The sequence below is a fragment of the Canis aureus genome, chromosome 2 (genome assembly GCF_053574225.1).
Source record: "Canis aureus isolate CA01 chromosome 2, VMU_Caureus_v.1.0, whole genome shotgun sequence".
NCBI classification, from domain to species: domain Eukaryota; kingdom Metazoa; phylum Chordata; class Mammalia; order Carnivora; family Canidae; genus Canis; species Canis aureus.
The window spans coordinates 59142798-59165377 of NC_135612.1; the positions used below are offsets into that span (position 1 = coordinate 59142798).

General features: G+C 55.4%; 1 protein-coding gene across 5 annotated transcripts; it reads right to left on the reverse strand.

Moving 5' to 3' along the window:
• Positions 1 to 947: 947 nt before the first annotated feature.
• On the reverse strand, positions 948 to 15406 carry CIB2 (calcium and integrin binding family member 2). Of its 5 annotated transcripts, none has more exons than XM_077874773.1 (6): positions 15221 to 15406; positions 10412 to 10446; positions 5280 to 5391; positions 3708 to 3804; positions 1669 to 1864; positions 948 to 1544 (listed from the first exon to the last, which is right to left on the reverse strand). In XM_077874773.1, the coding sequence occupies exons 1-6, from the start codon at positions 15269 to 15271 to the stop codon at positions 1523 to 1525; spliced, it is 513 nt and encodes a 170-aa protein (XP_077730899.1). In that variant the 5' UTR covers positions 15272 to 15406; the 3' UTR covers positions 948 to 1522. The 5 variants fall into 5 exon arrangements, with proteins under 5 accessions (XP_077730899.1, XP_077730892.1, XP_077730900.1 ...); XM_077874766.1 differs by having other exon boundaries at positions 3657 to 3804; positions 15221 to 15402; XM_077874774.1 differs by lacking the exon at positions 10412 to 10446 and having other exon boundaries at positions 3657 to 3804; positions 15221 to 15353.
• Positions 15407 to 22580: the final 7174 nt, after the last annotated feature.

Consider the following 22580-nt stretch of genomic DNA (forward strand, 5'->3'; position numbering starts at 1 on the left):
CAGGGCAGGCCCTCTTCAGTGGGCCAGCAGAGCCACAGGCCCGGGAATAGCAGGGGAGCCCCTGCCTGAGGCAACAGTTGTAGCCTGCAGGTGCTGGGCTCTCAGGAGCAGCCCCTTGGCCTGTCTCCAACCGGTCTGTGCTGCAGATGGGGAAACTGACACCCACATAGGAGCATCAAGCTGCCTGAGGTCTCAGAGCCTGGCTGCCTGGGGTCCGCTAGGACGCGTTCCTGGGTGTTGCTGGAGAGCCAGCCAGCATGTGCCGCCCACCCCTGTGACCAGGTTGCCCTCACTTGCCCTCTGCCTCCCAGTCCCGGCCCCCAGGGCAGCTCTCAGGGCCCTCCCACCAGGCCCACACTCAGGCAAGCGGCCCTGCCCATGCAGCAGCTCTGGACACAGGCAGTCTGGTGTCCCGCTCCCCCTGGGTCCTTCCTGCTTTGTCCCACTGTCCCCTCACCTGCATGTCCCCACGTGTCAGGGTGGTCTGCTGCTCCCCGCCCATGGCCCCTGGGCAGCAGAGGTGGAAAACAGATGGACCATCCCCAGAGAGAGCGCTGCAGCCCACACCGCTCCCGCCTGTGTCCCTCAACGGTGCTGGGCCTGGTTCACACCTGGGGGAGCATCTCCCCTCAGCAGCCTCACACCTCAAAGATCGGGGACATGAGAGCCCCCACCACCTAGGGTGTGTAGGATGGACAGCATGGCAAGTGGCTTTGTGTCTGACATATGGTTAGTGCTCTGTGAATTCTCACCTAATGTCCCCCGTGGGGCTCACCAGAGACCTGGGGCACCAATGTGTCTCCCTCTCCAAAGTACAAGCATTGAAATAAACGTTAGTGCCCAAAGCAGGAAGGTGATGCTTGACCCCGAGGGGACTAACTACTGGTGGGATTTCAAGGAGAAAGGGACCTTTGAGTGTATCCTAGTGTCAGCAGGCAGACCACGGGGACATCAAAGTGCTTTACTACTGGGAATTCACATATGTGTGGGTAGGATGCACCAGTGAAAATTCCACATCTCAGGAGAGCAGGGGGTGGGGTGCCCAGGGCTCAGAGCCAGGGACAGAGCAGAGCCCTGGGCCCACCATCCTCCCAGCTTCACATTGGGGGGGTTGGGGTGCAGCCCAGCTGTGGGTTTTGGAAGACTGCATAGCTCATAAAATCTTGTCCTCTTTCCCTTTTCACTTTGCCCTGGGCAACCCGGGACGCCTGCCCAGCACTCAGGACACATCTGTGTCCCCTGCCCCATAATGTCTCTGCCTTTCCTCCCAGTGGGGCCCTTCCTGACAGGGAGAGGACCGGGGTCTGGGGGCTCAGGGGCACAGATGGGAGGGCCTGGGAGGGGCCCTGCTCCCCACATCCCCCTTCCCTGGTTAAGGATTTTTTGCTCAAAGGGCCAAGGAAATGTTGGTGGGTACAACCCCAGAGGCTGCAGCCTCTTTCTGGGCAGCATGGAGGTCACACTTGCGTAGACAACAGAGCCAGGCGGTCGGCTTTGGGGCCCTCATGCCCTGGTGGTGTCCTCAGATCCGGATGTGGAAGGTGCTGGAAAGAGAGGAAGGGCCCTCAGTAGAAAGCTCACTGAACCCCAGCCCAGTGTCGACCGGTCCCTTAGGAGGACACGGCTGACTAACTCCAAGGGGGGGCCAGTCGTCCCCAGGGGCCGCACCTGAGGAAGTCAGGGGCCTTGGCGATCATGTCCTCAAAGTCAGCGAAGCCCAGCTTGCCGTCCCCATCCAGGTCCGCCTCCTCAATGACCTTGTCACACACAAGCACCACCTCGTCCTCATCTAGCTCCGACTTAGTGAGCCGCGCCAGTGTGCGCTCCAAGTCCTCCTTGCAGATGAAGTTGTCTGTGTTGAAGTCTGCGGGCAGGTAGGTGGGGGTGCTCAGGCCGGGCCCCCAACATGCCACCCTGTGCCCAGGCCCCGGCTGACTACCACAACCCACAGGCCAACACTCATGATCCCATGACACCTCCGCCATGGCTGCAGGTATGAACCTAGCCTGAGACGCTTGCAAGTCCAAGTCTGAGGCTTGGGCCACCAGGCCTCCTGCCACACCTGCAGTACGCCCCGTGTGCCCTCAGGAGCAGAGGGAAGCAAGGCCCAGGAAGGCCAGCGACTAAATCAAGCTCAGAGAGCTGCTTGGAGGGGGAGGCAGGATACTGCCTGGGCCTGTTGCCACTAAGCACCCCTGCCCAACCACGTTCTTTACACTGCACCACAGGGCCTCCCGCAGGCCCCCCAGCAGGCTGGTCATGGTCAGAAGACTCAGAAGCCCCTTGGAGGGAGGGCTGGCCCCTGGGCACACTTGGCAGAAGGCACCACCACTGCCCAAAGCACGGCCGCACGGCTTGCAGCAGTGACTACACCCTCCCCTCATTTTCAGCTCAGCTTCTGGATCTTGGCCCCCTCCTCTACCCAGAGTGCCCCTCCCACTTGTCTATCCAGCAAATTCCCATTGGCACCCCCAGGGGGCTTTCTAAGCCTTAGGGCTCCCCGCTCCTGGGCCTCTGCCACTAGCCACACCCTGACGAGAAGGGCAGTGATGAAGAGCGTGCCCACTAGCAGGCATGTCACACGCTCTGCCTCATGGCCCCGCCTACACAAGCTGAGTGGTAGGTCCAGGGAGAGTCCCTACCATACACAGATGAAGAAACAGGTCCTGCAAGGGGCATGTGACCTAAAGGGACATCCCTGGTCAGGACCAGGACCCAGAGCCCAGCCCCTTGACAGGTACCTCCATATTGGCCCGTGAGTGCCTCTGGGGTCGGCATGGGTAAGAGTCACCTCCACCCCCCTGGGGGCTCCTGGGAAGCTCTGTGGGGATGTGCTGGCTGGCTGGACTCCTGTGCCCCTTTGCTGTGGTGAAGCCAAGGCCCAGGGAGAGCGTGACCTTTGCTGGAAGTCAGGCCCCAACACCAAGCCCTGTGTCCTGGGTGTCTTTCCTGCTGTCCCGCAGCTGGGGCAGCAGTGAGCCTCGGTGCCGCCGTCCCTGCCCCCTCCCCACCCAGCTGTACTCCCATTGCTCACTGGTAGACGACAGCCTGCCCTGTGAGTGATGCCCCATGTGAGATGTGGAGGGTGGACCCACTGATGCGCACACATACGGCAGTGCTGCGTGCACCCAGACCAGGCCTCTGATGTGGGCACAGTGGCTACAAGAGGAGAAAGCATGAGAGGCTCCGGAGCCACAGGGTGGCCACAGGTGCTGGGACAGGCCTGTCGGGGCTCCTCTGCTAGCAGGGACCCAGCCCTCCCTGGAACTCCACCTCAGGAGGGTAGACAGTCCATGAAGGTCCATCCTCTGGAGCCCAGTGCCCTCTGGTGGTCAGCATGACCGTGGCACTGGGAGCCTGCTGCCTGGCAGAGGCCCCTCCCCAGCCCCCTACCTCTGGCTCACACCTCAGAATCCAGAACTGCCCACCTGCAATCCTGTGGCGCCCTGGAGCCCCAGCACCTGGTCCACGTTCCCTAGCTGGCTCCTCACAGCCTGTCCTGTGACCTCCTCATGAAACCCGGCACCTCCCTACTGTTCCATCCACTGGGCACAGCTGCCCCTACCTGTGGTGTCCACGTGGCTCCCCCCTTGCTCCAAGGCCCCTGCACCCCTACATGCTGCCACCCACAGGTATGCAGTCCTCTAGGCCCATACCGTAGATCTTGAAGGCATAGTTTGCCTTGAGCTCTCGGGGTGCTGACTCACACAGCACGGAGAACATGTCCACAAAGTCATTGAAGGTAAGGTTCCCCTCGCCATCCTCAGAAAAAGCCTCTACGATCCTTTCCTTGAAGGGGTTCTCCTGCAGGAAACAACCAGCATCACATGGGTACATGGGGACTGAGCGGACTCAAGAAAGACAGCAACGATGTGTGTGGCCTTGGACAAGTGACCTAACCCCTCTGAGCCCCCACATCCCCATCTGCAAAGTGGGGATGACAAATGGGCCTGTTGGGCTGGTGTGCCAGGGGCTGCATAAAGTATGACAGGTGGGGGTGCAAAGCCAGGCTGAGGTGCACTCACAGCAGGCAATGCCTCATGTCAAGCAGGGGCACCCCCCACCACTGCTCAGAGGGGTGCACAGGAGTACCTGCCTCGACGTGGATGGAAGAGAAGAGGTGGCCCAGGGCACAGGCAGGGGACAGGGTTACGGGAGGCAGAGGTGGGGCCCCTGAGGCTCGGAGAAAGGGCCGGGATAAGCAACAGGACTCGGAGGGGCAGTCAGAACCCGGGCCATCACCAGACCGCTCAGGGCCTCTAGCCCCAGGGATCCTCCCTCTGATCCCAGGTCTCTCGGGGCTCTTCTTTAGAGTCCCCCACCCCAACTGGGCTTGGCCACTCCCACTCTGTGCCTGCGTTGCTACTGCCAGTGCCCCTGCCCCTGCAGTGATCCTCTGAGCCAGGGCGCAGGCTTCTCTAGGCAGAGTGGACACCTGCCCAGGGGCAAGCCTGGGCCTCACTGTCCCTCGGGACTGAGGTCACAGCCAGGACACAGGCCAGAGAGGATGCCACATGGTGCTGTGACCCCAGAGTCACACATCCAAGGCCTAGCAAGGGGCTAGTGGCAAAGTCCCACAGCAGTGTAGAGTCCTGCCCCCATGGCCAACCTCCCCTACTGCCGGAAAGCACTTGACCACCAAAAAACACACAAAATGAAACTTTTGTGTCAGATACATGTGTGGTCTGAGGTCCAGCAGGATCGGCCTTGCCTGGGAGCTTGCTGGAAAACAGAATCTCAGCCCACACCACCCACACTTGCTGACCCCATGTGCCTGTGTGTATTCTGGGCTGAGAAGGGAGGGTGCGGATGACCTGCTGTGAGAGGCCAAAGCCAGAAGAGGACACAGAATTATCCAAAAAAGCAGACGTAAGGGGGCGCCTGGGGGCTCAGTCAGTGGAGTGTGGGACTCTTGGTCTTGGCCCTGTCCGTGATCCATGATCTCAGGCCGAGCCCTACAGGGCTCTGTGCACCTTGTTGGCTTCCACCCCTCCCTCTTAAGTAAATACATAAAAACTTAAGGGAAAAAAAACCAGACACAAGTCCTGCCACATGGAGCCAACTGTCCATCTCACAAGGGGGCAGCAGTGAGCATGGCACCCTATGGCCCCACATATGGAACTCCTGTGTTTAGAGCACAGGGGAGGAAACAGGTACAGAGTTCAGTGACCCTTTTGGGCCCACACAGCCACGAAGGGTAGATCCGGCCTCAACCCAGGTCTGGGGGCCTCTGTTGTACCTCCAGCCCACCTGCCCAGCAGCACTGGCCTCTCTCTTACCCGGAGCTCTGGCATCTGGATGATGAGGCTCATGGGCACGTGGACGATGGGGCTCTTCCGGTAGTCCATCGGGACGAGGTTGGGAGCCAGCTCATAGAACCGTGCATGGAGCCTACAAGGGAGACAGAGGGGAAGAGCTGGAGGGGGTGCTCCCCCCGAGCCCCAGCGGCCAAGGCTGCCCCACCTGCACCCAGATGCACTATGGCCCCAGCCCAGGGAGGTTAAGAGCCATTTGTCTAGGACCACACAACTTCAGAGACCAGGGCCCATAGCTGGAATGAAGGTCTGGAGATCCAGAGCAAGGATTCTTCACCACTCTGCCCCAGGCCTAAAGCTGCTGAAGCCCAGGCCCAGTGCTGGCCCGTCCCCAAGTCAGGCTCTGAGGGTTGGGTCTCTGGAAGCTGCCACTCACATCCACAGGCTAGTGTGAACCAACCCGGACCCCGGGCCAGGTCCCTAGCTCCTCCCACCTCGCTGGGCAGCCCGCCACTCAGAACACAAGTCCACCTGCACACTGCACAGAACCTCAAAGGTGTGAGGCCACCTGACCCTGGCTAAGGTGGAGGTCCCTCCCTGATGATTCAGTCCTCTCCTGCCCTATCCACACCCCTAACATCCTAGAGAACAGCCCCCAACTTTAGCCCCAAATACAGCATAGTTCCAATGAAGCCATGTCCATGACATGCTGCCAGACAAGGGGACAAGCTGCCAGGGGCCCAGGGGGGGACCCTGCTCAAGGTGAGGTCCAAGACTGCTGGGGATGGGACTGAAGTGGCCCCACCTGCCCTGCTACCCCAAAGCCAGGACACACTTCAAGATCCCCCCGGAGCAGGTCCGGCAGCACAGCCACCCAGCCCTCTCCAGCAGAGCATATAAGCACTCGCTGGGCTCCCACAGGTAACATCAGCCCCACTGAGCAAGTGCTCCCTCTGTGCCGGGCTCTGCAACAATCCCCCATGTGGATTACTCAATCTCCAAACCACCCCAACAGGTGGGTGTTAAGTCTCTCCATTTCTCAGGTATGGAAACCAAGGCTTCGACGGTTAGGAGCCTGTCCCAGCAAACCAGAGTAGTGGGGTGAGGGCTGAACCTAAGGCAGAGCCCAAAGCCACGAGCCCACTCCCCCAGTCACAAATTCCCAAAAGTCCTGAAACCACAAGGAAGTTCCATGGCTTAGATACACAGAGCTGGAGGGAAAAAACCCAAAGCCTGTCCCCTGCCAGTGAGCAGGTATTGGGTGACAGGACCAAGCAGGACTCTCCCCCAGGGGCACAAGGACTTTCTTTGCTCTTGCTTTTGGTGTTGAGGAAAAAAATCTGTCCCTCTGCCTGTGTCTCTGCCTCTCTCTCTCTCTGTCTCTCATGAATAAATAAATAGAATCTTGCAAAAATAAAAATAAAAAAAGATACAGGGACGCCCGGGTGGCTCAGCAGTTTAGCATCTGCCTTTGGCTCCGGTCATGATTCTGGGGTCCTGGGATGGAGTCCCGCATCGGACTCCCTGCAAGGGAGCCTGCTTCTTCCTCTGCCTATGTCTCTGCTTCCCTCTCTGTGTCTCATGAATAAATAAAATCTTTAAAAACCAAAAATAAGATATATATAAAAGACCTAATTCACAATAGGAAAAAAACACACCAAAATCCCCCAGAAAAACAAAGTATAAGATAAATACAAAGTGTGTAGAAGATATAACATATTTAGGCAGAATCTTATAATCATGACAACCATTTCTTCATTGTCCTGCAAAATGAATACAATCTTTTTTTTTTAAGGTTTTATTTATTTATTCATGAGACACACATACACACACACACACACACACACACACACACACACACAGAAGCAGAGACACAGGTAGAGGGAGAAGCAGGCTCCATGCAGGGAGCCTGACGTGGGCCTCGATCCCAGGTCTCTGGGATCATGCCCTGGGCTGCAGGCAGCACTAAACCGCTGAGCCACCTGGGCTGCCCAAATGAATACAATCTTAACCACAATCTGCAATGGAATGATTTGAGAACTTACGAGAACATGTGACATGTTCACAGGTCTGTGGGGCAGAATAAATGCAGGAGGGTGGGGATGGCCCTGAAGGATGGATGTCTGGGGAGTATCGGCCTCTGGGATGCGAAAACAGTTTGAAGAACAGCAGGTCACCCCACAGCCCAGGGATGCCCAGTGTGAGGGAAGACAGTCCATAGCAAACAGCACTTGAAATCACAGACACTTGGATTCTTCTGGAAGTCACAGACTGGTGGTCCACATTTAGGACAAGCGTGCACGTTAACAATAACTAAGTTTAACTAAAATATAGATTTTATAGTTGCCCAAACCTACAAATGAAAGCCCTGGATGAAGAATCTGGATCTGCCCAAGGCAACCAACCCCTGGACTGGGGAGGGGACCAGAGACCCCTCTTACAGCAACTCCCCGACGGGGCTCCACTTATGTACGGCACATCTCTGCCCTGCCGAGTGAGAGGACCTTGGGAAAGTGAATGACTGGGGGGCAAGAGACAAAGATACAGACAGCCAGTGTGCCGGGGGGTTTGGAGGTGGCTGGCGGCATGGGCACAGGGCTGGAATGGCGGATCAGCAGTAAAAATCAAAAGACTTAAAAAGTGCCTATACCTTTTAATCCAGAAACCTGTTGGAAATTTATCTCAAAGAAATAATCTGAGGTGTGAGTTATAGTCGTGGTGCCATGAGGCCATTCACTGCAGCGCTAACTATAATGGTGATGTGCAGAAAATCTACGTGTCCAACTAAATGAATTGATAACATGGCCAGGTCATTTCTTTTCTTACCTATTTTTCCATTTTGCCTAAGGAAGAGTAATTTTTTTTAATTCTTTTTTTTTTTTTTTTAGATTTATTTATTCATAGAGATGCAGAGGGAGAGAGAGAGAGGCAGAGACACAGGCAGAGGGAGAAGCAGGCTCCATGCAGAGAGCCCGACGTGGGACTTGGTCCCGGGACTCCAGGATCACGCCCTGGGCTGCAGGCGGCGCTAAACCACTGCGCCACCGGGGCTGCCCAGGAAGAGTAATTTTAAGTAAATTATAAAACAACATGATACAAAATTTTGATACACACTCTCAAAGGAAAAATACTGGACTGATACATACCACAAGGTTCAATACACAGAAGGGTTAATGGTTATTCTCTGTGAGGAGCAGGATTAGGGGTAACACTTTGTCTTCTCTTGATTGGCTTTATTTTAGAATTTTTCTGGAGTCATCATGTATCACATAAGACGTAAAAAAAATTATAAGTAATTAAAACAACACAAATTCTGAAAATGGTGGGAAAACTAAAGCATGATAAATTAACACCCAGGCAAGCACCACTGGGTGCCCTGAGGGGCAAGGACTCACTGGGGAGCATAGGCTCCCTGTGGGCAGAGGGGAGTCAAGCATACCCACAGGAAGGAAGAGGGGTAAATCAGAGGGGATGAGGGGGCCCAGTGTTAGGGGTGGAAAAGCTGTACCCTGACCACAACTGGATCCACTGAGACGGGGGCAGGGTGGCCGAAGAGGCCTGCCCGATAGTTCGATAGTTATCAATGACCCAGGGCTGCAAGGAACCTGCTGCTCAGGTTTCATCCCGCCATCTGGTGAATGCTCAGGGTGCAGCTCACCAGCAATGGTGGGCTGGGGGTATGGGGGAGGAGGGCCCTGCGTCTGGGGCCTGGCTCTGCTGCTGGCCCTCTCCTTGCCCTGCCTGGACTTGAGATGTGAACAGTGGAGAGGGCTCACTCAGCAGGGGTGGTCAGTTCCTGGTTAAGTCCTCCTGGCCCTTGCTGGGGCCTAGAGAGAAAGCTGGACAAAAGTGAAAGCGCCAAACTGGTAACAGAGCTATCGTGGTTCCTCCAGAGACAATTATCCCACGCACTGCCTGGTCTCACCACCCTTCCTGAGGGTGCACGGAGAGGCCCCATGACCCCAGGTAGCCTGTGTTGCACCCAGGGCCTCCCAGCCACAGGGGCTGGGGCAGGAGACAGCTCCAGGGAACACTGCTATCTCCACAGTCCTCCCCAGCAGCTGCTACAACCATCTTCCTCTCAACACCAGCACTCTGCAGAGGCAGCACCAGGCCTGGCCCCTTGGGTCCCCAGTGAGCATTAACACTGTGGCAGAGCCCCAAATGAACCAGAGTATGCAGCAGGGAATTAGGGGGACATCCAGCTGCTAGGTGGGGTGCTTTCTCCCCATTTGAAATCCAGGTCTACTTCGGGCTCTGGGCTGAGCTACAGAGGCTGGGGTGCTAAAGGGTTCAGAGTTGGGTAGGCCAGGGCTGTGGGAGGCAGCCACAGTTTGGGGCCTGTCCCCTCACCCTGCCTCTCCATGGTGGTGAAAGTGGGTGTTCCTATCTACCCAAGCAACAGGTTGAAGAGCAGCCTGGGCAGAGAAAGGCCAAGGGACACTGCCATCTGAGCACAGTGGTCAGGACAGTGACACAGCACAGCTTGCTTGGGAAGCTGTTACTGGCTCTACCCCAGCCTGCCCTAAGACCTCCAGGGAAAGCAAGTAGTCCTGTGACCTTGCCAGTTTTTAATGCCACCTGGTAACTCAGGCCCAGGGCCTGCAAGGCTCCTGGGGCCAGGTTTCCTGGCATTCTGTGGGTCGTGCTATCTGATCCTGGGGCCCTAAGTTGCCAGCCCCTCCTCATCTCTCGCATCAAAGCCAAAGAATGGGGTTGTCCTGGAAAGGGAAGAGCCCGTGGGCAGCTCACGAGTGCTATGGGCATACAGGCCAGGGCCTGGACTTCTGGACCTCCCAGGAGCAGGAAGACATCAGAGTTGGAGCCATGGGCCAGATCTTTGGGTCCTGGCTAAGTGACTGGACATTTGCTAGCCTCATCCGCAAAGTGGGGATAAAAGGATTCTCCTGTTACATGGTTACAGTGAGGATAAAATGAAAAGGTGCCTGAAACCACCCACCACGGAGCCTGGAGCCTGGCGCACAGTTCAGAGATGCTCGATTCCTGGCAGAAGGATGTGGGCTCAGGCGGGTGGGGAGCTCTCAAGTTCACGGCCGCCTGGCTGATGGTCGTCCACACCTCCAGCCAGCACAGCCAGACCTGCGAGGTCCCCAGCCCCCGCCCCAGCTCCGAAGGATGACCGAGAAGCCACTTACTTGAGGATATCCTTCTTATTGAAGAAGGTGCAGTCCTGCAAAGGGAAAACACACACACACAGTCCCTTGCAAGTCCCAGGCTCCTTTTCCCCTCAGGATCTCACAGGAAGGCCCTGGGGCAAAAGACTCACTATTGCCCCTCACTGGCCTGCCCCAACCCCTGCCCTACCCAGTCCCTGGCCCAAAGGGCCCTGGAAGCGGCCTCCTGAAGCTCTTGACCTGGCCCAGGAACCATGTGCATGGGGTGGGGGACTGTGAAGCTCCTTGAGGGAGCTCATTCACAGGCAAATAGAATGGTCAGAGGTGGAAGCCACTGATTTGCGGACTGCCCTGTGGGACAGCAGAGAGAGGGGCTGCGAGACAAGTCAGGTGTAAGGGCCACAGGGGTGCGCCATCCACACTATAGCCCCATGGCACTGTGTGTGCGTGGCTGTGGGCAGCTGCTCATGTGCAGAGACAGAGGATTCCAGGTACACAGGCTGGACAAGCTACAGCATCTATCTGGCATCTGAAGCTGCAGGAATAGATGAGGTCACATGGGAGACAGTGGAGGCTAGGAGTGTGGGAAAGAGTGTGGGAAAGTAGGATCAAGGAGGCAGGTGGGCAGGGAGGAACTGCTGGCATCTGGACAGATGCAAGGGCAGAGGCTTCCAGGGACCCTCGGGCAGGCATTTCCCAAGGTGGGGGCAGCTCTCAGATCCTAAGGTTGCCCGTTCATGGACTCATTTCTGGTGTCCTGCCTTTGTCTGGATGGCCTGCCTGGTGATGATGGCCACTATTCCAGGCCACGATGGTAAGTATGGAGGTGAAAAGATCCCAGCAAAAGGCCTTTGTGCCTATCCCTGCTCCCTGGCCCCTCTACCTTTGCCAGCTGTTGCCCCACGAAGGAACGCAGCACTTAGGCTCTGTTGAGCCCAGAGCCTCCTGGGGCAGCGTGCTGACCAGAGCTGGCTCCAACGAGGGGCTCACGGATGCAGTCCAGCCTTGCAGCCAGCCAGGCCTGCCCAGGATGAGACCTAAAGCCACTAGGCACTGGAGCAGCTTGGACTGGGCAAGTGACTGGGCACAGGTGACTGGGCAAACATCCAGGGACCCACTGGGTGCCTACGGTAGAGCTGAGGGGGGCTGGTAGGCTCCACATAGTCAGTGTGACCTTCTGGGCCACAAGCTACTACCCAAAAGGTAGACTACCCTTATGCTGCCCACCCACCTGGAGGGTGGGGCTTGGCTTTAGGCCATAGCTCCTCTGCTCCCTCCCCACCAAGCATGGATACCCTGCAGGCTTAAGACTCAGCTGTGTGGACTGATTATCTAAAGACCTAGATACCTGGAGCAGGCCCCAGGGGCAGACCTCCCTCAGCCCCCAGGCTGGTTCTGTGGCCTGTAGGAGATAGTGAGAAGGGCCAGGGCTTTCCCCACCAGCCTGGCGGGGGTGTCAGCATAACCAGAACAGGGAGAGGCCTGACTTCTGCTCTGTCCCCCTGGCCTGTCCTCTCTCCTTTGCCCTGGGAAGGAAGAGTCTGGGTCCCAAACCAAGGGCCCCACAAGCAAAAGATAAAAAGCTTCTCACAGGACCCTGGTCCCTTATCAAAACCACTTATACCTAACTATGTCAATGGTCTTCAAGGTGTGCTTCCTGGATCGGCAGGACCCGATTCTCAGGGCCCACTCCAAACCTACTGAATCACCAACTCGGGGGAGAGGGGGCAGGAATCTGCACCTTTAAAGATCCTTGGGTGACTCAGTGGTTTGGCGCCTGCCTTTGGCCCAGGGCGCAATCCTGGAGTCCCGGGATCAAGTCCCGCGTCCCGCTCCCGGCATGGAGCCTGCTTCTCCCTCTGCCTGTGTCTCTGCCTCTCTCTCTGTGTCTATCATGAATAAATAAATAAATCTTTAAGAAAATAAAAAATAAATAAAAGATCCTCCATTCCCAGTGATGCTGATGCCTGCTAAAGTGAGGGCCTCAGCTCTAGAGCAGAATCACCTGGGGAGCTCCTGTGCCCTCTTTCAGCACGGACCAGGTCAATTAAAGCAGAATCCCTGAGGTAGAGCCAGGCATCAGAGTTTTCAGAGCTCTTCCGGTGACTGCACTATACAGCCCAGGCTGAGAACCACACCCCCACCAGGCCATGACCATCACAGGCCTGGTCCACAGGGGCTCTGATTACCCAATTTTGTTCAATCCTCATCATTAGCCATGGTGGGGGGAGGGGGACTGGCGTTATCTCCCCATTCTGTCCCCATTCTGTAGGTGAGAAAATTGAGGTTCAGTGAAGTGGTTAGCTGGCTCTCAGCTGCACATGCAGCCCAGGACTGACTGCAATTCAGGCCTTTGTGATTCTTGACCACAGTCCATTGGGAACAGAGCCCACCCATGACCACTGTATGCTGACTGCATCTGCTGTCTTATCTCGGGATCTGGCACCTTGTGGGTGCTCAATATGGCAGGTGGTATGAGGAATCAGGCCTCCACATATGTGGAGCCTCTCACTGACTGAAGGTGTCAGTGAAGACATTGGCCCTGCCTACCCTAACCTCTCTCCTCTCTGAACACATGCAACAGCTGCCTCTAGGTTTTCTTTCTTTCTTTTTTTTTTTTTTTAATTCATGAGAAACACAGAGAGGAGAGAGAGAGGCAGAGACACAGGCAGAGGGAGAAGCAGGCTCCAGGCAGGGAGCCCAACATGGGACTCGATCCCAGGTCTCCAGTATCACACCCTGGGCTGAAGGTGGTGCTAAACTGCTAAGCCCCCTGGGCTGCCCGTGCCTCTAGGTTTTCAACATTACCAACAAAGCTGCCATGAACCTGCTCATCAACTGACGTTTTGCTTTGTCCTCTGTTGACTCATCGCAAGGAGGTAGCTTACAGGGGATCAACATGGCAGGAACCTTAAAAGGTTCTCAGGGTTCTGAGTAGCTTGGTGGTGTTGGCAAAAGAAAAGGTCTGTAATCATTCAAATTTCTGTCTTGCTTTGGATCCTTAGGTGGAGAGAAGAGGGGAGTCCACAGGTGAGTTACAGGACTTGCTCTTAACTGAGCACCTGGGCAGCCTGAGAACAGAGCAGAGAGCGGGGCCAAAGCTGCAGTGGTGGGTTCTGGGGAAGGCCGGGCCCTGTTTTGTAGTTTGAGGGGTTTGGGGGATGGATCGATTGATCAGGAAGGCAGAGGAGTCTGGAGAGAAGCCTGCACTTAAGAGTCACTGGCACCTGCATGGGGGTGGGGTGTCTATAACTGGGGCCCTGTCTGGCGTGGGGCTGGCTGGCTGGACAGCAGAGGGAGGGGTGCTGGGGCTCTCAGGTTCCCTGGGGATGGGGAGGGGGGTTGGTGGCAGTAACTGGGGCACTGGCTGGCGAGGGGCCAGTGGACAGAGGGAGGGGGGCTGGGGCTCTCAGGTCTCTTCAGCTCTCATTTCTCCAGCCTGTCTGGCCCTGGAGGAGGATCACAATCCAACACTGGGCCTGGCTCCGAAGGGTAACCCGTAACCCAATGCCAGGCTGGTCTGAGTGGAAACCCAGGCTCTCACCCCCACGGGGCCACTCTTCACTTGTGAGCATGGTCTACGAACTTGGCTGTGCCCACCTCCAAGCCTGCACCATCTCTGAACCTTGCAGAGCAAAAGCCCCCCTTCCCTCCTGGCACTCCGCAGCCCACTAAGGCCCTCCCCTAGAGCAGGCTGGTAAGGCTGGCCTCTGGGAAGGCTGGCTGGCAGGACTCCAGGACACCCAGCTCACACAGGCCCTGCCCCCAAACTAACCTGAAGGGATGGGCTCCTCAGCCTCCATCTACTCTTCTGTAACACAGGTGATAACCACCCGCTGTGAGGGCAGCCATTCTGGGGCCTGGTACACAGCAGGTGCCCATGAGTGTGGCTCTGGCGCCTTCCCAGGGCCTCACGTGGAGCTGACAACTGTTGACAGCCAGGGTTTCTGAGGCAAAGGGGCCTTTCTTCACCTCTGTCCACATCACAGGACTCACATGTCAAGCCCATTACCAAAATAAAAACTGGTGAAGGCAGCAGGCGGTGCTCATCTCCCCACAGCACACACTCCACCTGCGCCCCTGCCCAGGGGAGTCGGGTGGGGGCATCCAGTAGGGCCTCCACCGAGGAAGAGCACCCACCAAGGGAGGGAGGAGAGAGCCTGGTGCCTCAAGGGAGCTGTGGACAGTCCAGGGTGGCTGCAGGGCACAGGGCAGGGGAGGGGTGTGGGAGGCTGCAGGAGGCTGCAGGAGCCCGCAGGTCAGGCTGTGGGGCTTCATCCTGCACCAGGAACCCCCCAACCCATCAGGGTCTTCATCCTGCACCCCGTCCTGAAACTGTGGGCAGCGGGCTGTGGATCTCGCTCCAGCCGGTCTCCTGGCTCTGGACGGGGTGGTCCAGCAGGGAGGTGGGAGGGTGTAGCTGCGGAGGGGCCCGGGGAACCAGCACCTGGCCTGCCTCCTTGCTCCAAGCATCTCCATGCTGGGGCCAGAGGGAAAGACCCCAACAGACAGACAACACACCAACCTAAGCCTGCATTCGGGAGCGGACGCGGCCGACTGAGCCAGGCGGGCCCCCGGTGGTTCCTGCTCCGCACAGACCACGTCTCCTGCGCGGCGGGCCCTCGCTCCAGCCCACGGTCAGTGCCCGCCGAGGACGCGCTCGGAGGGAGCGGCAGAGCTGCCTGGGGAGGGCTGGCTCGCCCCCGGCGGCGCGCCCGCCCTCCACGCAAGGCTGGGGAAACTGAGGCTGGAAGTCCCGCCCGAGGTCACGCCTTGGCGGGAGGCGGGGGGGTGGTGGGGGGTGAGGCAGGGTCCGGACCGCCGGCTCACCTGGTAGTTGTCCAGCTGCTCCTCGGTGAAGATGGTCTGCTTGTTGCCCATGGCGGCCGGAGCCCGAGCCCGCGGCCCCGCGGCCACCCCGAGGCGGGAGCGCGACCGCGAGCCGGGCGGGGAGAGGCCGGGCGGGGAGAGGCGAGCGACCCCACCCCGTCAGCGGCCCTTCCCGCCGCGGGCGGCGCTGCCCCGCCTCTTCCCGCCTCCGGCCGGGTGCAGCCGGGACTTCCGGCAGGGCGGGGCGGGGACTTCCGGCAGGGCGGGGCCGGGACCTCCCGCTGCCGGGCCAAGACTTCCGGTCGAGCGGGACCAAGACTTCCGGTCGGGCGGGGCCAGGACCCCCGGGTGGGCGGGGCCAGGACCTCCGACTGGGCGGGGCCAGGACCTCTGGGTGGAAGCGGTGAGGATCAAAGGCAGCGCCGGGTTAGGGTGCCGAGGGCCTGGCGGCCGTCCACGTGGGGCGAGCCCTGGACAGGGTGCGGGCATCCAGGTGTCGCAGCGCGACCCCACGACCCAAGAGGGGTCAGTGAGCGGGAGGCCCACCTGGTCTCTGCCCGGACGTGGCGTCTCCGGGTCTTGCGGGGGGGGCAGGATTCGTCAGCTGTCTTTGCATCCTGGGGCACGCACAGGGGACTGGAGACGATTTACAGGGCTTGGGAGTGTCCAGGGAGGCTCTCTAGGACTTTTAAGCAAACGCCAAAGACCTCAGCAGATAGTCACCGCCACGTCCAGCCCACACGTGCGTTCCTGCTAACCCCGGGAATGCTGATTCTACTGGTATTATCTGCATTTTAGTGGGGAAACAAGCTGAGAGCCGATCAGCCACTCGCCTCGATCCCACCCGCTGGACCTGGGTGCTGCTGACTCGTGGTTCTTCTGCAGTTGCACTTCCTGAGCTTAGGACCTTACGCTTTAAAATAGGTGGTTGGTTTGTTTAGCCATTTGGGAATCTCCAGTCCCAGGGTTTCTGATTTAGTACATCTCGGGTGGCCCAGAATGTGGCGGTCTGACAAGTTCCCGGGTGCTGCTGGTGCTGCTGGTGCTGCTGGCCCTAGACCACACTTTGAGGATCACTGCTGGAGGCTTGGGGTTCCCATGGGAGCAGGGGTCCCTCTTGGCAGATAATCCCTGCTGTTTTTATATTTTCCTTTTCTACCTGACGTTCCTGTTTGGGGTTTCCCAACATTGTGCCACCTTCAGCTGAGAACAGCAGCCATCCCCTAAGCAGACAAGCCACCCTCTTCAAATCCCAATCAGTCACTATGAGAAGACAAGGAAGCAATTCAGAAGCCCAGGAGATTGCTGACCAGCCTTCATGTAGATTGGACACATGTGATGGAGGCTTCCGCCGCAGTAAAGGTGACAGGATATGTGAGCAGAAATTCGGGATTTTAGAACAGAAGGACTTAAGGTTCTGTGTACCTCTCTTCTCTCCTGCATTCGAGCTAGGGAGCCTGAAGCCATCTCAGACCACACAATCACTGGTACAGGTTTTTCTTTCTGCTGTCTTAGATTGCCCAATGCCCAGGAGCAGGCCAGAATTCTGTGTTCAGATTCTGCTCGTACCTTGTGTCCCAGGTAGAGAAGCCAGAACCTCTACAAAGAGGACTGTTTTTAATTCCAGGATTTTGTCCTCACAGGAGACAGAGAAGCAACCAACCTGGAAATCCCCTTAAGACCTTTGTGATGACTATTGCCATGGCCCTATAGGAGGCCCTCCCTCTTGAACTATTAGAACAGTGCTGTGAGGAGAGGCCAGTTACATTCCCTTTATAGTTGAGAAGCCCTGGGCTCAGGCAGGGGGACCTGCCCAAGGCCACCCAGCGAGGAAGGGGCAACATGATGCTCTTGCCTCATTCTCTGATTTTCTGTGCTTCCACTGTGGGGTGTGGTCCCAGAAAAACAGTGTGTGTTTGTTTGATGGGAGGGTGGACAGTGATCACCTACCCTGTGCCCAGGGTCGGGCTGGATGCTGTACACTGACCAAATATGATCATTCCATTAACGCCTCTTAAGTCTGTAGAGTTGGCGTTATCATCCATTCACGGATGAAGAAATAGTTTGAGAAGAGTGGCCAGAGGTCACTCAGCAATGTGTAGATTGAAGTCTTGACCACACTAAGGGAACCCATGATTACCGCCTTTTAAAGAGGGCCAACTCCTCATCGACTGCACTCTTGTAAATGATACAACATGAGAAGGTAGCACCAAGAGGTAGCGGAGGGCCCCGTGGCAGCACCTGGCACTTTCTGAGCACTCATTAAACACTAGCTTTTTTCATGTCTGTCTCATTCCATAAAGTTTATTTCAAAATTTGGAACAGAAACAGGAGGATTAATGCTACATAAAACCCAAGGAGTGACCTTGATAGGAGGTAAAGGGTCTGAGTACAATAAAACATTAATCTTTCCTCCTTTCCCATCCTTCCTCACTGGCTGTTACTGTTTGTGAGGAAATGTCCTTGATCTGCAAACAGTTCTTCTAAGACTCATTGTCTGAGGGGATCTTTACGGTGGAGATGAAGTGTCCTGGGCTCCTGGGCCCAGGGTGTTGTCCTTCGCTATCCCACCTCTAGTAACTTATCAGCTTCAGAGCCCCTCCTGGAATGTCCTCCCACCATCTCGGCTTACTCGAGTCTTTTTTATCCCAGGGGCAATTCAGACCGGATTCTTTTCTGCAGTCTTATCCCTGCTCCCAGAGCACTTGTCAGGTTGGCCTCTCCCCAAATAGAGGAGAGCTGTTATGTTCTGTGAGCTGAGCTGTTACTGAGTCCACTGTCTTGCACACAAGTCCCCTGCAACCACCCATTTAATGTCAATCTCTAGCACTGGACAGCCTGTCTTTTCCAGTATCTCCAGCATTTTACACACAGATTTTTTTTTTTAAGATTTTGTTTATTAATGAGAGACACAGAGAGAGACACAGGCACAGGCAGAGGGAGAAGCAGGCTCCATGCAGGGAACCTGATGCAGGACTCGATCCCGGGTCTCCAGGATCACACCCTGGGCCAAAGGCGGCGCTAAACCTCTGAGCCACCCAGGCTGCCCTACACATAGATCTTAATATTTCTGGAAGAAGGAATACACAGTCCAGAGCCATCTATTTTGAAGGGGGCAGGTATTATTTCCTCTCAAATGCTAGGGTTCAGGAGGGCTGGCACCATATCCTACTTGGCTCTATCTCCAGGGTCTAGCTCAAGGTCTTAGTAAACACTCAGTCAACATTCTTTAAAAGAATACATTTCCTGGACCTGTTTGCACATTGAGTCAAGTGACTGCTGCCACAGGGTCTTTAGTACAGAGCAAACATGGTGAGCCCCCTCCCTCCCTCCCTGAATGGCTCCTGTGGGCCTGTGTTGGAGCCTCCCCCACAAGCCATTCTGGGTGTGGGAAGTTCCCAGGTGGCCTAGAATGGGACTGAGCTGATGGTGACTTTTTTTTTTTTTTTTTTTTTTATTCATTAGAGACACACAGAGAGAGGCAGAGACACAGGCAGAGGGAGAAGCAGGCCCCATGCAGGGAGCCTGACGTGGGACTCGATCCCGGGTCTCCAGGATCCCGCTGAGCCACTGGGGCTGCCAGATGGTGACTCCTCTTGTTGAGGGAGGAGGAGTCAGCCTCTCCTGCAAACTGTCCTGTCCATCCTTTCAGGTGCCTTTAAAATCCTCAGCAGCATGACCCCCTCCTTCCCTAACCCCATAGTCATCCATCAGTATAGGCTGCTCTAGCCAGAGTCCCACTGCTTCGAGCATTGTACCCCATCACTTTGGCCTGAGCCCCCTCCCCTCTCCTGGACCAGCATGACAGTGGGATGGGATTTCTGTCCTAAAATGACCATGGCATGTCATTCACCACCAGGTTCCATTTTGCTGTAGATCCAAGTCACCTTCAGTGGTGAGTGCTAGATGCACAGATCTTGCTAGGGGGGTGGGGGGTTGGGGGGTGGCCCAGCCAGTGCAAGTGAACTGGACTGTGGGCCGTGGGCCATCACTTACTAGCAAAGACGTCCTCTGCAGTCACAGAACCTGCTCTGTGAGCACAACGCATGGCTGAGGACCCGTCCTTTTAGATGTTGCAACAAGCTTCCTTGTTGATTTACTCCGAAGCAGAAGCCACAATGTTTGAGCAACAAAATCCAGCCTTGAGTTCAGGATCAGATGACAGCGTCCTCACTCAGCAGCTCGAAGCTGAGACGAGATGGGACATCTAAGACCTACAGCCCATGGAGTCTCCTGCTCTGCCCAACCGAGAGTAGAGGCTGTTGGGCCAGCACCTCACATATCGGAACAGTTGCTTGGGCCATCCTGGTGCTAATGAATAGATCCTTTGCTGCCAGGACGCTTCATTGCTGTGGAGGCATCTGGAGAAAATCCCCACTGCCTCCAGGGAGTCCCCCAAGCACAGTCCCCAGGACCTTTTCAGACGGTCTGTGAGGTCCACATTATTAATTACAACCAGTAGAATGAAGCAGCAGACAGGACAATCCAGCTGTCTTCCATTAAATTAAGCCAGGCTTTAAAATGTTTGCAAACATGTGGAACAATCCCACTTGTCTCACTTAATGTTTATGTCTTTGAAACTATTTTTCATAAAAATAAGGGAACTAAGCTAACATATAGAGGGGTTATTTTGTAATTATCTAAAGCACATGTTTAATACAGCTGTAGGGGTCATTTGCAATTTTATCTTATAAGTTTTAATAGATATAACCTGTATTAACAAAGCTTGGGCCCTCAAATTTTATTTTTTTAAAGGTTTTATTTATTTTTTTATTCGAGAGACACGAGAGAGAGGCAGGGACATAGGCAGAGGGAGAAGAAGGCTCCATGCAGGGAGCCCGATGTGGGACTCAATTCCAGGATCCCGGATTCACACCTCAAGCTGAAGGCAGACACTCAGCCACTGGGCCACCCAGGTGCCCCAAATTTTATGTTAATTTATTTTAAAGATTTTATTTATTAGAGAGAGAGAACACGAGTGGGGGGTTAGTGGCAGAGCCAAAAAGAGAAGCAGACTCTCCGCTGAGCTGGGAGCCCGACGCAGGACTGGATCCCAGGCCCGAGATCATGACTTGAGCCAAAGGCAGATGCTTCACCAACAGCCCCCCCGGGTGCTCCAAAGGGCCTCTAATTTAATTTAATTTTAATTTAATACTTTATTTTATTTATTGCCTCAAATTTTATTTTATTTTAAATTTTTATTTATTTATGATAGTCACACACAGAGAAAGAGAGAGAGGCAGAGACACAGGCAGAGGGAGAAGCAGGCTCCATGCACCAGGAGCCCGATGTGGGATTCGATCCTGGGTCTCCAGGATCGCGCCCTGGGCCAAAGGCAGGCGCCAAACCGCTGCACCACCCAGGGATCCCTGCCTCAAATTTTAAATTGAGAAATAGTCTTGAGACCAAGACCAAGACCAAGCATTGCTGTGCGGCTCAGAAAGCTTTCTGTGTGGGCCAGGTGGGATGGTTTAGGCTTTGCAGGCCACCCAGTAGCAGTCTGTGCTGCATTTCCTTGCCTCTGCTCTGAATGCTGCCATCCCAAGCATGCGGGCTTGGCCATGTTTCAGTGAGACATTCCTTATCAACACTGCAATCTGAGTTTTATGTAATTGATGTCCTCCAAGTATTATTCTTTTGATTTTTATGAGCCATTTATTTTTTTTAATTTATTTTTTTTATGAGCCATTTAAAAGTATAAGTGTGAAAACAATTCTTAGCTGTCCAAAAGGGGGTGTTGAGCTAATGCCTGCCTGTTGACTGTAGTTTCCAAACCCCATGTGAGTAGGTTCAAACCCGTGACACACACATAATTCACATTATTGAAACTGAAATGTTTGAAGACAACATAACAGCTCTGCCCCTGGTTCCTGACACGGAGTCTCCAAAGCTTTTGTAACCTCCTGGGTGACAGGAGCATCCTTCATTCTAGTGAGATGACCCTGGGTGGCTCCTAGAGAGGTCTGGTCATGAGAAGGATCCAGCCGTGATCAGAAGTTTGGAATTTGGGCAGCCCGGGTGGCTCAGCGGTTTAGCACCGCCTTCGGCCCAGGGTCTAATCCTGGAGACCGGGGATCGAGTCCCACATCAAGCTCCCTGCATGCAGTCTGCTTCTCCCTCTACCTGTGTCTCTGCCTCTCTTTCTCTCTGTGTCTCTCATGAATAGATAAATAAAATCTTAAAAAAAAAAGTTTGGAATTTACGGCCTCCTTCCTCATCCTCTGGAGAAGGGAGCTATTAAATGATGGTGCCCACTTGGTGCAGCCTCCATAGAAATCCCATGTGTGTGAGGTTGTGGGGAGGGGAGGGTTCAGGTTGGCAAACACACCCACAACATCCAAGTCTACAGAGACAGAAGCTCCTGTGCTCGGGACCTTCCTGAGCCGGCCCTCTGTATCTCATCTGGCTGCCTGCATTCTTTTTGTCTTGTCCTTCAATAAACTGGTAAAAGGGTTTCTCTGAGCTCTATGAACCTGGCAAATTACTCAAACCCACAGAGGGGATCAAGGGTATGTCAGAGTTGCGATGGACTGTCAGAAGCACAAGTGACTACCTGGACCTGCAACTAGCATGGTAGTGGGACAGTCTGGATGGACTGTGCCCTTGGCCTGTGGGATGTGACACTCTTTCTGGGAAGACGGTGTCAGAACTAAGTTGTGGGACATCCAGCTGGTCCTGCAGACAGCTGCTGGTTTTGGGGGAAAACCTCACATCTGGGACACAGAGGGCAGGGAGCAAGACCAGACTACTGAGGGCCTGCACACTTAAGCCAGAGCGCTGGCTCTTCCAGCGGAGGGTGTATTTGTCTTACCCTTTTTTTTTTTTTTTTTTTTAAATTTATGATAGTCACACAGAGAGAGAGAGAGGCAGAGACTTAGAGGGAGAAGCAGGCTCCATGCACCGGGAGCCCGACGTGGGATTTGATCCTGGGTCTCCAGGATCGCGCCCTGGGCCAAAGGCAGGCGCCAAACCGCTGCGCCACCCAGGGATCCCTGTCTTACCCTTTAACAGGGTCCTGGAGGCAGGAGATGGGCTGGAAGCAGAAGGACCAGTCTGCAGGCTACTGCACTGGTTCTGCCCAGACTGGACTCTGGCTTAGACCAGGGACAGAGCAATGCAGGTGGTAAGTATCTAATTCCAGATCCACGTGGAAAGATAGAGCTGACTCTCCCAGTCTTCTATCTGAGCCAACAGGGAGGCGGGGGCTGGATCTCACTGAGAGGGAAGTCTGATTCAGGGAGCAGAAAGAAGTGATAGCAGAGCAAACACGTTAACTTCTCATACATTTCTTACTGAACATTAAACTGTAAATAATTACCAAGATTCCAAAAGGTCTTCATAATACCTTTGAGGGCTGTAT

Excerpts from the sequence above, each read along its gene's own strand:
- CIB2 (XM_077874766.1), bottom strand. The coding sequence starts at position 15,271 with ATGGGCAACAAGCAGACCATCTTCACCGAGGAGCAGCTGGACAACTAC. Across the intron at positions 1,865-3,656 it reads CTATGCCTTCAAGATCTACG|ACTTCAACACAGACAACTTC; the intron begins GTATGGGCCTAG and ends ACCTGCCCGCAG. Across the intron at positions 1,545-1,668 it reads AAGGCCCCTGACTTCCTCAG|CACCTTCCACATCCGGATCT; the intron begins GTGCGGCCCCTG and ends CTCTCTTTCCAG.